We start from the raw sequence: 15,765 nt of genomic DNA, 5'->3' as shown, positions 1-15,765 counted from the left end.
TGGCAAAGACTGATCTTTTGGTGGAAGCTTTTAATTGTCGGGATTGATCATGAATCTTTTCATTGCTGACCTAATGTCAAGTCGATAGTCAAACATAAATTATATCTCTACCTATCTATGCTTTGTTCTTTGCTTCCCTTCACCACATGAATGTGTTTATAAGTATCTACTAGTTCTGTAGAAGGGCGCGCGACGATGAGTGTCAATAGTTCGATAAATTTCACAAATTGAAGAACATGCCCTTTCTCACAACCTTCAATCTGGTCTATTTCTATTATTGTTCTATCAACACCTGTAGACTCTATCTTTTCACCTGGTCATTACGTTTCTCAAAATCATAACCCAGCTCTTCCAGGGACTTTGCTTTCTCGCCATCTTCAATAAAACGCTTTCGTATTTCTGCGTATATTTTTCTTATCCACAACTTCTCCTCGTCCCAATATGCTGGCTCCTTACTGAATCCCCCTTTGGCACCTTTCACCCAATCGTGTAAGCTATTTAGATAATTTGCGTCGTGAGGGTAACCAAAGACGTGGAAAGACGTGCCATTACCATGTTCTTTCACTCTTTCCTGCTCCCATAGATTCATTTCTTCCTTACTAGGCAAGTCCAACTTGTTCGACCAAACTTTCGAGACTGCTGCACTTTGGACTTCAGATATTGGGAACGGGATAATTTTTTGTGCCAAGGCTGTAAATGCAAGAGTTGGATGCTGGATATCAAATAGATGTTGATATGAGCCCACCACTCGTCGACCAGTGGTGACGACTGGTGGCTTTAACGAACTGAGGAATGGATAAGAGTAGAAGTACCCTGTGCAGTATACTACGGCATCGACGTCTTTTTCTATCCGCCCATCATCAAACCTCACACCTCTAATGTCGGCAAGGTATTCTGAGATGGGAGGAACCTCTTCCTTCCCGTCTCCTCCCTCGCCAAAGGAAGTCCTTACTGAATTCAATAGAGGCTTCTTACAAACCTTACTGATCTGTGTTCCAATATCCAATCCCGAGGCTCCACTTCCAACCACGATTACTTTCTTACCTACAAAAGAATCGGGTGAACGAAAGATTTTGGAGTGTGATATGGTGGATGGATGAGCCGAGTTGAATTCCTTAATCCCCGGTACATCAGGTATAAGAGGGACAGAATAATGTCCGTTTGCGATAACAACAGCATCATAAGTCTCTTTGATCTCGTCATTGGTAATTGTAGATCTAGAAGTGATTCGCCATCGATCACGACCATTGTCTGGCTCTAAACTTATATCTTGGACTTGCTCCGAGAAGCGAATCAGATGTCTAACTTCTCCAGAGTAATGTACAAGGTATTCTTGAACATCTTCGCGTGTGGGGAACAACAGAGAGTCGGAGCGAAATGGTCGATCAGAAAAGCACATCAACGACTTTGGAATATTTGTGTGTAAACGATCATACATGGGATTTGAGAAAACCGGAGGATTTCCGTCTTTTGGCCAGATTGGCTTTTCCAGAGATACATTTGGCGACGTTGATGGGATGCGCACACTCTGACTTATATTTGGAGTATAATTCCATACTCCTCCAACTTCAGCTTGCTGCTCAATGATATCGATCTTGTCGAAGTATTGCTCCGCCAGAAGAAATCTTGCTGCGGCTAATCCAGAGGGACCTGCACCTATAATTGCAATTCGCTTGACATTGAACGATGCTCGAATTCTAGAGTTCATGTTGGAGGTTTCGAGATGACTTTAAATATTTCTTCAGTTTCACTTATTGGACTTGCGGTAATATATGTGTTGATTTGGGTTTTGGAACTGGAGATATACGTTGATGAAAGGATGAGAGAAGCTTAAGAATATATAATGCTTGTCGTATTGTAGGATTAGAAATGCTTCCTCTGAGTATATAGAAGAATATTGAGAGTGTGTGAATTCAGATACGTCCCTATATATAAAAGCCGACTATTCTTGCTTTTTATTCTTTGCGTTACCCCAGCTGACAGCAAGATACGCTTTAGTAGAGCAGGGGTCATTACATCGGCAAAAACTTTAAAAAGATTCCGATGACGCCCACCCCATCGCAAGCTAACAAAGCTTCCATCACAGCAGGAATCCACAAACGCGTTCTACAAACTCGAAGCAAAACAATTATTCACGCAAAGGGATACGATACGGTTCGTTGATACGTCACTTCAGAAAGGAAATGCTTATTTCCCGATGATCGGCATCTAAAGCAGTAATTCTCCATTTTACAATGGCAGAAACAATAGCAGCTGCAAATGGAATTCCAAACTCCACAACAATGTCAAAGTTAGAGTCAACCACGCATATCCCAATCGCGCAGCTTACGCCGTTACTTCCAGCATCAGCTTCGAGATCAGTTAAGGCGGTAGTGACTCTCACATGGCCATATAGTTCTCGTACGGGTTCTGTGGCTTTCTTACTTGCCGAACCCGATTTCCGCTTGCGCAGAATCAGAGGTCAAGTGCGCGTACAGTTTTCAGGATCGTCTGCGAATGCGATTGCGAAGTCTGGTATCACTAGCGGAGATGAAGTGATCTTATGCTTAGATGGAGCGGAATATGTGGGAACTGAAGCTCCAAGTGCGACACCTGGAAGGGGTGTGGAGTTTGAATTGAAGTTCACAGACAAACTGTTACTCCAGGTAAGAATAAAATTTAACTTCCATATATAATGTTCTAACTATTCTTCTTGCAGTTTCGCCCTGAAGACTCTCAAGATGTCAAGCTTATCAGCGTTGAAAATCCCGATTCCGAATCTGTTCAGACAAATGCCTTCCCGCCCCCGCCTGCCCCAGCGACAGATCTAGAGACCGAAAACCAAATCCCAGAGATCCCAGCAACTCCTGTTTCATTCTTCAAGCAAACGGCTTCACAGAATATAGAGGAGTACTCTTCTCCGGCTTTCTTGAAACGTGAGCGAATATCATACGGTTCAATGTTCGAAGAAGGCTACGACCCATTTGAGGTTGAAGATGGATCAGTCCGTGGTAAAGGGAGGAAAAGAACTAGGCTCAGTACATCATGGCGATTTACGAGTGGGTCGCCAAGTCCCAGTCCAGAGGTCGAAGAGCCGGTAGCAGCATCTTCGGAAAGTGGTATCGAGGAACCAGTAAACCAACGTGCGCCATCAATGACGGATGAGGGTGTTCAAACTATAGAGGTTGAAACTGAGGTAATCACCGAAGCGACGCAAACATTAGACCAAGATCTGCCTAAGATCGCCGAGGAAGCGGAGACGAATGAAAGTGTAGAGGTTGTGCATGCGGAAGCTCCATCGCAGGAGACACCACGGGTCGAAGATGGGAACACAAATCCAATGCCGCCTCCAAATAAAGCGTCTGGTTCTATCATTCCAGATAGTAGGCCACGAGAAATCCCGTCCGACAATTCAGATGAAAAGCTGCCTTCTTCCCCGCAACTACGGCCTTTGTCATCAGAAGGTCTTCCTTTGGTATCTCCACTAGTAGCAACCCGAGTTGAGAAATTCAATAACTACATACACAATGAACATACTCAAGATCTTGAAATAACAAATGCTCCGGTTGCGCTATTAGCAGAGTCTGATACACTGATTTCAGGCCATAGGCAAGAAAAGGATGTGTACGATGCCAGTCCTCTACGTCACTCGAATGATCAGTCAGAGTCGGGCCAGACTACCTACAATACGTCATCAATTCTTTCTGGAGATCAGTATGACCCCCTAAATACCAGGAACATCTTTCCTCCTCACCAGCAACGTCCAAATGAGGTGGAGGATAGTGCTGATCAACTATTTGCACCGTACAATGCTCCTGGGCCAGATTCCTTTACGTCAGTCGGCGCTTACGAAGAGATACCAGAAGAACAAGGCCGATTCATTCCCCCCGAAATGGAGGAGGGTCTAGATCAATACAACTATCCCGATCCAGAGCAGACCTACGCAGAACCAAACAATTGGGCAACCCAGCCTATCATGGACTATCCTGACTTGGGAGACAGTCATCAACAAACTGCCAGTTTATACCCCCAACTCCCTTCCACAACATCTATGGTTCGGTCTCAAAGTGACCAATCTCATCAATCCAATCACACCCGTCAATCGCACCAGTCTCCCCCATCTCAAATTGTAGACTTGACCGAGAGTAGTGATGAGGATGAAGATGAGGATGCTGAGGGATTCCTTGAAGTCGAAGATGATAGTGAGCAACAGCTGCCCAATTCGGCTCTCGCAATGGAGTATGGCGAACAAGGTTCCTACTATGAAGCAAGGGAAGAAGATGAAGACGAGGAAATTATTTACGATGATCAGGAATCAGATCACTATGAACAAGGCTACTTTGATGAAAATGATGAGAATATGGATTCAACGGGTAGGGGTAACTATCCCGAAGATTACGAAAACGGCAGTGAGGAGGATTACGATGACGAAGATAGCTACAGTGAAGATGACGAGGGTGAGACGAGCAATCAAGCGCCAATTCAGCAACAGCCTGAGGTAATAGATCTTTTGTCCTCGGATGATGAAGATGAGGAGCCAGCGGAAGCCCCAGTTGCTCAAATCAGAAACGATCATAAGGCTGACGAGAAAATTGAATCGGGGGAAGAATCAGAGGAATATGAGGATGACGGAGAGGAAGAAGAGGATGACGAAGAGGAAGGGGGAGATGAAAGTCTGGATATTGTTGGCGAACAAGTTCCAAACATTAGCATCCGTTCTACAAAGTCCCAAGAAATTGTAAGGGAGTCCTCGGAAGAGTCAGTTGAGGACGAGCCCATGGCAAGTGAAAACGCGCTAGTCGAAGATCGCATCGACACCATCAAACCCGACGCAGAAATGCCTGAAAATGTATTGAATACACCGGGCTCTGGTCTTGACACGCAAATGGATGCAGATGAAAGCGTGCTTGGGCCAGAGGGCGCAAAACAATCCCCACCACAAGAAAACCTAGAGGATGAGACTGCTATCGAAGTAGATTCTACTGAGCCCATGGATATCGAAACCAGTGTAACCAATCCATCTGCTGCCATTGACAAGATGGATGTCGATAATACTACAGACAATCTCGACGGGTTATTCGAAAAGCTAGAGAAAGCGGGTGCAGAGAAACAGCTGGAACAAGGTTCTGCAAATGCTGACAGTGATGTACCCCAGAGTGATCAAGAAATTTTCAAGAACGATGTCGAGGTTGTTGAAAATGAGGATCTTGATCAAAATCCGAATGGGGCAAATGATGAGGAGACTCCTTCCCAAGGACACGAACCAATCGAAATGACGGACGATGTACGACCAGCGACCGAAATTGTACCTGGCCCTATACTGGCCGATGGCAATGCGATTACTCATAGTGTTGCACTCGAACATTTTCTACCATCGCCAATCGCTGTAGAGAACGCTAATGTTTCAACAGTACCCAGTTCCACAGATCAAAGTATCAAGGATCGAGCTGCCAAGTCTGGTTGGGCAAGGTCTCCTAAAGGAGCTACCCTGTTCTCGAGAACTTTTGGTATAGATGGCGCAAACGATACGAGCGATGCAAATGATACTAGTGATGCGAATGATACGGGTGACGAGGGCGACAAAGAGAATAAAGATCTCCTCTCCTCTCCTGCGGTGTCAGAAACTGAATTGGAAGACGAACCAAAGTTAATTGATGAACCAGACCAGATACCACAATCCCAAAGCACTATTAATGCCATTGATACTACCGCAGATCATCAGAATGATCAGCTTCCAACACCTGACGATACTCAAAATCAGAACATTGATGAGAAAATTGATGAGAACATCGATAGGGATGATGATGAGGATGGATTAACTTCGATGTCAGATCTACTTCAACTTCAGTTACGAGAAGAGATGGGAGAGATGGATGAAGACATGGATATGGTGGAAACTGATGCAGGCATCGAAAAGGATTCATCATCGGACTTACTTGAGAATGAAGACACAAATTCTTCTCAAGAGGAGCCTGACGCGATGCCGGATGTAGCTCCAGACACGGGTGCGATAGATGAAGACGATGGAACGATTGATTCCGAGTCAGAAGACATAGAGGTTCAATTTACTAAGACAGAAGTAATTGAGCTCAAAGACACTGAAACTACCGAAATCGAAATCAGGCAGGTCAGCGAAGAGATTATCGAGGATGATATGGCTGGAAGTGCGGAGGAAGATAATGCTGAAGTGAATGAAGGAGGAAATATTGAGGAGATCGATTCAACTGTTGATGAAGATGAAGATGAAGATGCCGGAGAGAGATATTTGGAGATGCGTCAAGGTGGAGTGTTTGAAGAGGAAGTCTTGAATGTTGACGATGATGAGGTATTCATGGAGGGCGCTTCGGATGTTGATGAGGATGAGGTGTTTAGGGAGGGCGTCTCGGATGTTGAAGATGAAGAATCTGAAGAGGGCGAGGCGGAGATTGAACAAATTGAAATCAATGTCAGAGCAGCCGAAACGAGGGAGTTCGAAACTCAACAGACTCTTGCAAGGTTGGCCGAAAACAGCATTTTTGATCAAGACTTAAAGAATTTTGAGGTCACGGAAGAGTATATCGAGCAAACAATTGAGGAGACTGAAGCTGTCGCCGATGATACCGAAGCCTTTGTGTCGGAGAAATTCAGACGAGCACCTCCCAATTCTTTATCTCCCTTAAGAAGTCGTGGCCGCAAAGAATTTACACCTGAATCTAGGACAAGCAAAAAAGAACCAACCCCAACCAGCCCTAGACAAACCCGGTCCAGCAAAGATCTTTCACCTTCGCCTGATTTCAAGAGGAGTAGGAAAGGATCGGCGACTATAAGTCCTAGACAAACACGTTCTAAGAAGTTGGAGCCAGTTGTGGAGGCTATCCCTCCTGTTACGCCAACAAATTACAACAAAGAGAACGAGAGGCCATCTACACGTGATAGCAATCGGTCTAAAAGGTCGCCATCTCTAGTTCTTGATGAAGAGAAAACGCCAAAAGGTCCGGATACGAGCACTGAAATGGCAATACTTGGACTACCCGAATCGCCTACAAAAGCCGGCCATCATCTAAGAGCACCAGCAACTACCGATCCGAAACTACGTCTGACCAAATATCTTCGTACTGATTTGAGTGAATACACAACTCTCAAAATGCTTCGTTTCAAAATGAATTCTAAACTAGATATTTTGGCAATCGCTACAAGCGTACCTACTGAACCTCAAAGAGCAAAGTCAGGGCCAAGACACTACACTAGCATCTTCACTATTACCGATCAAACTATAGCTCCTTCCGGCGTAGTGGAAGTGAAAATCTTCCGTCCATACAGAGATGCTCTTCCCACACCTGAAATTGGAGATGGTATATTACTGAGAGATTTCAGTGTCTTATCGGTCAAAGGGAGAGGTTTCACATTGAAATCTGAAGAAGAGAGTAGCTGGGCAGTGTTCAAGGATGAGGGTACAGAAATAGAAGTTCGGGGACCTCCTGTTGAATATGGTCATGGGGAAAAGAAACACATGAAAGAATTGAGAGAATGGTTTCACGCACTCGATGATCGTCAAAAGACGAAATTAGAAAGGCTTAGTGCAGCGATGGAGAAGGATACTCAGGGAAAGAGTGCCACGGAAAAGGGAAAGAAGTGAGGGAGATATGGATTTGCATCTCTGGAATTTAGACGTGAAGCGATTCACGGAGTTCAATCGAGAGTAGGACCTAATGTATAGATAAATGTATTTTATAATGACTGCGGCGCATGGGGGGCAGACTCGTTTGGGGACATATACACATAGGTTTCTCGAAGTTATGGAAAACGATTATGAGAATCTTCTCGGCAGATGAGACGAGATGAGCGCATTTAGCTAGCTATCTTAGTTTTTGAAGCAGCAATACCTCAATTAGAATTTAATACGTACTATCAGAGATGGATCGATGTTTAATACTTGTTGTGATATCAATGTGGTATGGTGTGCTTGTAATGCAATGAGCGTTTTTCGAGAACCTCAGTCCCTTGCCTTGATTCGGTAGAATTACGGTTGGAGGAATTACAGATGGTGATTTTCTAGTAAAGGGGATGCACCTAGGTATTTAATGGTGGCATTGATCAATTTTATTATCAAAACGTTGAACCTGTTGGACCAGAAAGAGAAGATATACTAATAGAGATAGATGAGTGATTGAAGCTGTGGATGTGGGGATAGAACCATGATGCGAACATATCAGCACGCGTATTTTTCAGCATGCATATCGAGTGCGCAGTTCATGCATGTACGTACTGTGTATCCCATAGGAAGAGCTGAAAATCCTCAGCAGATTCTTGGCTTATCACACAAAATATATTATTCAATTCAATGGGTAAGTAAGCAACTAAGTAAGTATACAATTTCGCTTTCTACATCAGATGTGAAACGTACCGGAAAAACAACTCACTCCTCAGTAATGGACCCTTTAAGTCTATCGGCCAGTTTGATAGCCGTCCTTCAAATAACCGGATCCGTGATATCTTTCTGCTACGATTATCGTCAAGGTGTCAAACATGCTTCGAAGGAAATCGTGCAGATTTCAGATGAATTGAATAGTTTGAGAGATATTTTGGATTCGTTGCTTAAACTTGCTGAGAAGGCTGAATCAAATGGCTACTCCCAACTATCGACATTTGAATTGTTGTTGAAGGATGATGGACCGCTTTTCGTGTGTAAAAACGAGTTGGAGAAGTTGAAGGGACAACTGGAGAAAGGAAGGGTGGGTGGGAGTGAAGGATGGAGGGCAATTAGGGAGAGATTGGTTTGGCCGTTGAAAGAGGGTGAGGCGAGGAAGACTTTGGTGGTGCTGGAGAGGTTGAAGAGTACGTTGGCTTTGGGGCTGAGTGCTGATCAGACGTGAGTTTGAAGTATTGTTTGGGGGTTGAAGTGCTTATGAGATGGTAGGAATTTGACCTTGAATCTTACGAATAGGATTGAAAATCAATTTGCAGGTAAGTCTACGGATTAGATTCGAGAGCTGTTGAGAACATGGTGGATTTTGATGTGAAAACCCGTGTTCATGGTTATGGGCGAGGGATGTTATGTGAAGATCGCTTCAGCAATTTCTTCTTTTCGGAATACTATCCAGTTTATTGGGAATTATGATCGAAATTGACACATTGTACAGATCAAACAGCTCGGGATATTTATCGATGGCTCGCTGCACCAGACCCATTTCCTACCCATTCTGCAACATTAAAGAAACATCAACCAAATACTGGAACATGGTTCATAACAAGCAAGCAATACGAAGATTGGTATCTTGGTAGTGATGCCTTTCTATGGCTTTATGGTATTCGTAAGTTGAATGACCTTGAGTAAAGTTTTTGACTAATCTCTTGATATCAGCTGGTAGTGGGAAGACTGTACTATGGTAACAAGCACTCTGAAGTATACTTGGACTATCAATAGCTCACTTTATTTACTAGTTCTACGATTGTAGAGCATTTGATGACTCAAGTTCAACAACACCCTAAGATAGCACTCGCGTACTTCTATTTCGACTTCAACGGAGATTTGAATGGCGCTCTCAAATCTTTGATTGCTCAACTCTCGGCACAAAGTAGTGATATTCCTCGGTCATTGACAAATCTTTACCAGGAGTTAAGCACGAAAACATCGACATCGCCAACTGATGATGCGCTTCTTGAATGCTTTCGTGACATTCTATTGTCATTCCATCATATCTACATAGTTTTTGATGCACTAGATGAGGCCGCCAGAAATACAGAAGTCCTGTCATTCATTTCTACCATAAAGGCATGGAAATATCAAAGATTGCGCTTGCTGGTTACTAGTAGACAATTGACCGAGATAGAAGAGGTCCTGTCTCCTTTGGTCAGTAATCGAATGTGTTTGCAAGATAACATGTCAGCAAGAAGTGACATTAGATATTTCGTCTCCGAGAAAATGGAGCACGATAAAATAATGTCAAAGTGGCCGCAAGATATTCGAGACCAGATTGAATTCAAGTTGACTCAAGAGGGAGATGGCATGTAAGTACCCGGGGCCCCTCTTTGAAGATTTGAGGTATTTATTTTGACGATAACACAGGTTTCGATGGGTAGTCTGCCAATTAGATATGTTTCGAAAATGCACCAGCGTGTCAGCGATACGTAAAGCGATGAAAACATTACCCAAAAGTCTGGACGAGACTTATGAGCGAATATTGCAGCAAATTGATGTTGACCATCGATCGGAAGTTTCGAAGATTCTCCAGGCTCTCACAGTAGCTGCAAAGCCCTTGAATGTTGAGGAGTTGGTGGAAATTCTAGCCATAGATTTTGATCGGGATCTACCGTGCTTTGATGAAGATTCTCGACTTCTCAACCCGGAAATAGTTCTTTCTATATGCTCGTCTCTTGTCACCAAATTTGAATCAAGATCAGGACAAGACGGAGAGTTTAAGAATAGATGGAAAAGAGACTCGAAAAGACAGGAACCTATATATAGTTCACATGGAGTGAAACTCGCACATGCATCTGTAGCAGATTATCTCACTCGCACAACAACCTCGCCGTTTCACTACACTCAATGTACAGCGCGTCAATTTATGGCTCAAGCTTGTCTGGCATATCTACTCAATCCTGAGTTTTCTCAAGGTCATGACCGAGAATTGCTCAAGAGTCGCTATCGAAAATATCCCTTTCTTCGTCACCTCACTATAAACTGGCCACGATATGTTAACAAAGAACCTGGCGATCCCGATGATTATCTTGCACCACGTACTCGGAAGCTCCTCCATGCTTTCTTCGAGACTCATAATCTCGAGCATGGTGGTAACTTCGCTTTCTGGCTTGGCATGATGATGCCATCTGCTCCTGGAAAGGATTCATATATGCTGAGAACACATCCTCTCTACTACGTAGCGTCTTTTGGACTTGCAGATATTGTGCGCATCATATTGGATACGGAGACAGATATCGATATCGATGCACTTGGGGGACGAGCAGATGCGACTGCTTTACATGTCGCCTGTTACAGAGATCATTATAAAGTTGCAAAGCTCTTGCTCGAGAGAGGTGCGAATCCGGATACTCCCAACGTTTCTGGAGAAAGCCCTTTGTATTGGGCCAGTATTAATAATCCAGACGGGAATATGGTGGAATTGTTGTTGGAGCACGGAGCAGATAAGACAGGGCGTCAGAAATGGGTTTCAGGGAACGATATGCCGGATGTTCCAACTGTTTTGTGTTATCGATAGCTCACGATAGATGACTATTATTGAGAATTTCAGATGGCAAGAGTATCTTAGTGAAAGCTCCTATCGTCCATGATTTTCTCCTAAGCTTCTTGATTGTGAATATGCATGCACGGAGACACGGCATGCTGAAGATAGCTTGCTCTAGTGGCGCGCCACAATTCATATCCATACCTATTGCGGGCCTGTACGAAAATGTGATGACAGACACAGATTTCCTTGTAGATAGCAGGGGAGGTTACAAAAGAGCGGGGGTAAGCGACTAGGCTTGGGGTGGACGGAAAAACTGGGACCCCCAACCACCATAGTCACGGAATCTCTAAAAAAAATTCTATCTGATCTTATGTTTCGATAGCAATTTAGTAGATAACATGATAGGACTGAACATTCCGGTTGGTTCTTACGAACAGAAGTCTATATTAATATTGCCACTGATTGCGCAGCCTTCAAAAGATCAAGCAAGCTATGCAGCCACTTTCACTACCTAGGTATCTATGTGAGGTTGATTTTGACGTTGATAAAGCTCCCCGCGTTGTCGAAGCATTCAGGCTCAAGCATGGAGGAAGTACATCAAAGCAAGTATTAGAAGTGAAGAAGAGATTTGAGATAGGAATACGGTATCCGATGGATAACATCTGAGACACACCCCATGATATTCTTTCGTTCTGAACCTTGGATTTCTCTATATGAGAATAAGTGGGTAAATGTTTTGAGATGGAAGAAGATGGGAGCTGATAGGGAGGACAACATAGACAATTGGGGCACAACCCGGTCTCAGCCCTCTTCGTCGCAGCCGTTTTGTACACAACTTTCTTCATCAACAGCTCTGACGTGCAAGTAAAGAGATACTCAAAGGGCAAGATACTTGAATATCCCTCCCTTCTATATTCTCTCGTCACTATGTTGTTGTTGTTGCTGCTATATCAAGAGTGCTAAAGAACAGGGCAATAAGATCAGATGATCTGTTCAATTCAAATGAGAGGTTAGTCAATAAGAGATTAGTGAGACAGAATCCATGAAATCTAGTATTCAAATCAGTATCTATATCAGTCGAGCAAAGCATCTATATCAGTCGAGCAAAGCAAGAAAAGTGATCTTTGAGTGTGCAAGGGAGGAAACAACCATTCATCACGGTGTATAGGTGTATAAGTTTTTGTATCCTGCGACAGACAAAGTCGATAGAGAAAGAAGAATCCTTGGCCCATCAAACATAGATGAGATGTTCGGAGCGCTCTCCGGAATCAAGTTTGGATCTGAAGTTTTGACAACCATAACAAGAAAGTCTGACATCTGATTTGAAATGACAATTGCTGCCTCACGCAACGATTTCTTTAACACGAAAGTTACACGACGTTCGAAAGATGGGGTATCAAATCAAACAGCTTGATTTTCAGGAACAGACAAGGATCGCATTTAGCCAGTATCCATCCGATCTCTTTGAAGTTTGCGCGAACCGGATGAATTGAGGCTGCCACACTGTTCAATGAGCCTACCCATCCGCCTGCCACGGGGCAGTCATTTAGGAGGTCGTCAACAAAAGCCATCGACGTTGCAGCCAAGTAGGCCAAGTAGGTTGGCATCGGTTGGCATCGCCAAGTAAAGCTTCGTCACCTCCATCATTCCCATGCCAAGTAAAGACGCATAGTCTATCTTGGCGCTCATAATTAATTCTCCGGATATCAAAAGAATCAAACTTTTGCGATTCAGGACGGTCACATTCGGATCCTCACATAATAAATTGCGAGATTCAAAAGGAAGGAATGCAATCCATAAACCATATCAGGAAGGTTGTTTCGTAATACAAACCCTATCTCGCGACGCCCGAGGAATTTGCCTTGATTCACCCACAGATTATTCGCGTGATGATTGCGTTTCTTCCTGATGATATCTCGAGATAGCACTAGATAGGTCGCTTTCGAACAGAAATGGTAAGTTAGGGTTACACGATTCGTGTATTGACAAGCATTCGTAGCCGATAATGGAGCCGGCGCGGCGTGCGTTGCCGAGACGGGAAGCTAGTGCCTGGGTAGCCCCATACAGGCTTGTTCTTGTGTTGTATTCTCCTTGTAAAGCTTGGTTTTGACAATGGATAGGTACGGTATTCCTCGGCATTCCTTGAAGATTTGGAGATACTCCTGGTTGTTTACTGAGCCTACACTGTCCTTCGTATCTTTCTGCAATTTCTGAGGTTGTCTCTGGGGGTTGCGATAGGTAGATAATCCCTTCATGTGAACGACAGCAATGATCGACCAGGATACTAAACCGCCAACTTGTCTTGCATAATTTACCTTCCACATTTCGCAAAAAGTTGCGTTGCTTCCCTTACTATAAGATGCAAGATATATGGAAACCATGATCAATATGTGGCTCGAGCGGAGATTATAGAGGGGTATGTTCGTTACAACATTGATCTAAGATAAGGTTCTTTCCATCTCCACACCACATGATTACTTTGATTGGTGGACCATTTGAAGACAGCCGCTCACGTCGCCGTTCTGTTCCTGTGCCCGTTGAACATACATTATACATAGGCGCCAAAACAAGGTTTCTCAGATAAGAAATTAGAGGACCTCCTTTTTATGGAAAGGACTGAAGACAATCGACGATGATCTTCAGTTAAGATGAATGATGTTTAACAGGCTTGAGGGTTAATAGGGAAGGTGATCAAGTTGATCTCTATGGTCTCTATGGGTCTAATTGGTTCTATATGGGTATTGCCCTAGTCAAACTTAGACGTCGGCATTCGAGGTTGAATGGCCTCATTGGCGACTATTGGACCTTTAATGCAAAGTGCCGGTGAACAAGTCCAAATTGAGATATCGACATCCCCATGTTATCGTGATAACAACACATTCTGATCATTTGGGAAGGTAGATTGAGACCTAGGTTGAATTGTAGTTGAGCTTGATGTGAAGAGTCAGTAACTCTCAATCGTATATATATCATGTCTTCATCCGCTGGATAATGTCTTTTTCTCTCCAGTCCAGCTTCAATCGTTACTCAATCCTCACAGCCAGTCCAATCCAATCAATCTATTAATTGTTCGTTCGTTCGACAATCAATCAATCAATCAATCAATCAAAATGAAGTTCTCCACTGTCGCCGCTACCGCCTTCTTGGCCGGATCTGCCGTTGCTGCCCCAGGTACCGCTTTGAGACAAGCACGTGCCGTTAAGCGCGCTGCTGGCACCCACGGTAACCCAGTCAAGTACGTTCAAGGACCATCTTCCGAAGCTACCAACAAGACCGATGTTTCCTACTCCTCCAACTGGGCTGGTGCCGTCCTCGTCGGCACTGGTTACACTTCCGTAACTGGTACCTTTGTTGCTCCATCCCCTTCGACTGCTGGTTCCGGATCCGCATGGGTTGGTATCGACGGTGACACCTGTGGTACTGCCATTCTCCAAACTGGTATTGACTGGACCAAGTCCGGTTCTTCCATCACTTATGATGCTTGGTATGAGTGGTACCCAGACTACGCATACGACTTCAGCGGTATCTCCATCTCCGCTGGTGATACCATCAAGGTCACTGTTACCGCCACCTCTAAGACTGCTGGTACCGCGACTGTCAGCAACGTTACCAAGGGTAAATCTGTTTCCCACACCTTCACCGGTGGTGTTGACGGAAATCTCTGCGAGTACAATGCCGAGTGGATCGTTGAGGACTTCGAGGAGGGCAGCTCCCTCGTCGATTTTGCCAATTTCGGTACCGTTACCTTCACTGGTGCTTCTGCCGTCAAGTCCGGAACCACCGTCGGTGTTACCGGCGCTACCATCATCGATCTTCAGCAAAACACCGTCCTCACCGACTGTTCTCTCGTTGGAAGCACTGGTGTTACTTGCAAATACGTTTAAATAACGATTGTTTGATGTAATCTTGAGCCTGCATTCCATTGCTCATCTGATTCGCGATAAAATATTGGTTGGATCCCTGGAATTTGATTGGTCTGGGGGATGGACTTACCTTATTGTCTTTCGCTAAAAGAAAATGGTGGTATTTGGATGATGTGATGAGATTATGAACAAGGGGGCTGCCCTCCCCAGCTTTGAGCGATGGCTCTCTTTGGTGGGAGGGGCATGGTATTGGCTTGGTGCTTTATATTTTGGTTTCTTTATGTCCATAGTTTTGTCTGGTGGTCAAAAAAATGAAGCACATACTCTCCCTGATTTTCAGTTCCTTCTGCTTCCTTGTGAAACCGTGAAAAATTGTTGCCGTGTAATTTAATGCTACAATGAAAGATGACGGAATGTGGAGTATATCTAGTATTTGATATGGATTTTACAACCCAAAACGTTTTTGAATCTTAAATTTACTAATTAATGTTTTAATATAGCTTAATATAAAAGAACATAACTAGAAGAAGAATATTGATTATAAAAGTAATTATTAATAAAAAATCAAGAGGAAATTGAAAACGAAGTATTTGATTTGTGTGAAAAAGATGAATTTGAAAGTTTTGAAAGTGGATATAGAATTCAAAAATTATCTTGAATTGAAAAATCGATAGGAAGTACTATAGTAGAGATTTGAGCTATATGAGCGTTCAACTAGTGGATTAGCAGCCAGTTGTCGCTTCGTCCTAATGAATTAA

General features: G+C 43.8%; 4 protein-coding genes across 4 annotated transcripts; 3 read left to right on the top strand and 1 right to left on the bottom strand.

Annotated features, from left to right (window-relative positions):
* Positions 1-301: 301 nt before the first annotated feature.
* On the bottom strand, positions 302-1,708 carry EAE97_003549 (uncharacterized protein; the record flags this gene model as incomplete). The annotated part of the gene is made up of 1 exon (XM_038874061.1): positions 302-1,708. One exon carries the CDS (start codon positions 1,706-1,708, stop codon positions 302-304), a length of 1,407 nt encoding a protein of 468 aa, XP_038734670.1.
* Positions 1,709-2,127: 419 nt separating this feature from the next.
* EAE97_003548 (uncharacterized protein) lies at positions 2,128-7,594 on the top strand (the record flags this gene model as incomplete). The annotated part of the gene is made up of 2 exons (XM_038874060.1): positions 2,128-2,645; positions 2,699-7,594. Exons 1-2 carry the CDS (start codon positions 2,235-2,237, stop codon positions 7,592-7,594), a joined length of 5,307 nt encoding a protein of 1,768 aa, XP_038734669.1. The 5' UTR covers positions 2,128-2,234.
* A 793-nt stretch (positions 7,595-8,387) lies between these two features.
* On the top strand, positions 8,388-11,174 carry EAE97_003547 (uncharacterized protein; the record flags this gene model as incomplete). Its single annotated transcript, XM_038874059.1, has 6 exons — positions 8,388-8,827; positions 8,876-8,922; positions 9,099-9,269; positions 9,320-9,344; positions 9,400-9,966; positions 10,025-11,174. 6 exons carry the CDS (start codon positions 8,388-8,390, stop codon positions 11,172-11,174), a joined length of 2,400 nt encoding a protein of 799 aa, XP_038734668.1.
* A 3,080-nt stretch (positions 11,175-14,254) lies between these two features.
* On the top strand, positions 14,255-15,028 carry EAE97_003546 (uncharacterized protein; the record flags this gene model as incomplete). Its single annotated transcript, XM_038874058.1, has 1 exon — positions 14,255-15,028. The coding sequence occupies one exon, from the start codon at positions 14,255-14,257 to the stop codon at positions 15,026-15,028; it is 774 nt and encodes a 257-aa protein (XP_038734667.1).
* Positions 15,029-15,765: the final 737 nt, after the last annotated feature.

Source organism: Botrytis byssoidea, assembly GCF_014898295.1.
Source record: "Botrytis byssoidea strain MUCL 94 chromosome Unknown BBYS_006, whole genome shotgun sequence".
NCBI lineage: Eukaryota > Fungi > Ascomycota > Leotiomycetes > Helotiales > Sclerotiniaceae > Botrytis > Botrytis byssoidea.
This window is presented reverse-complemented; position numbering and strand designations above follow the sequence as displayed.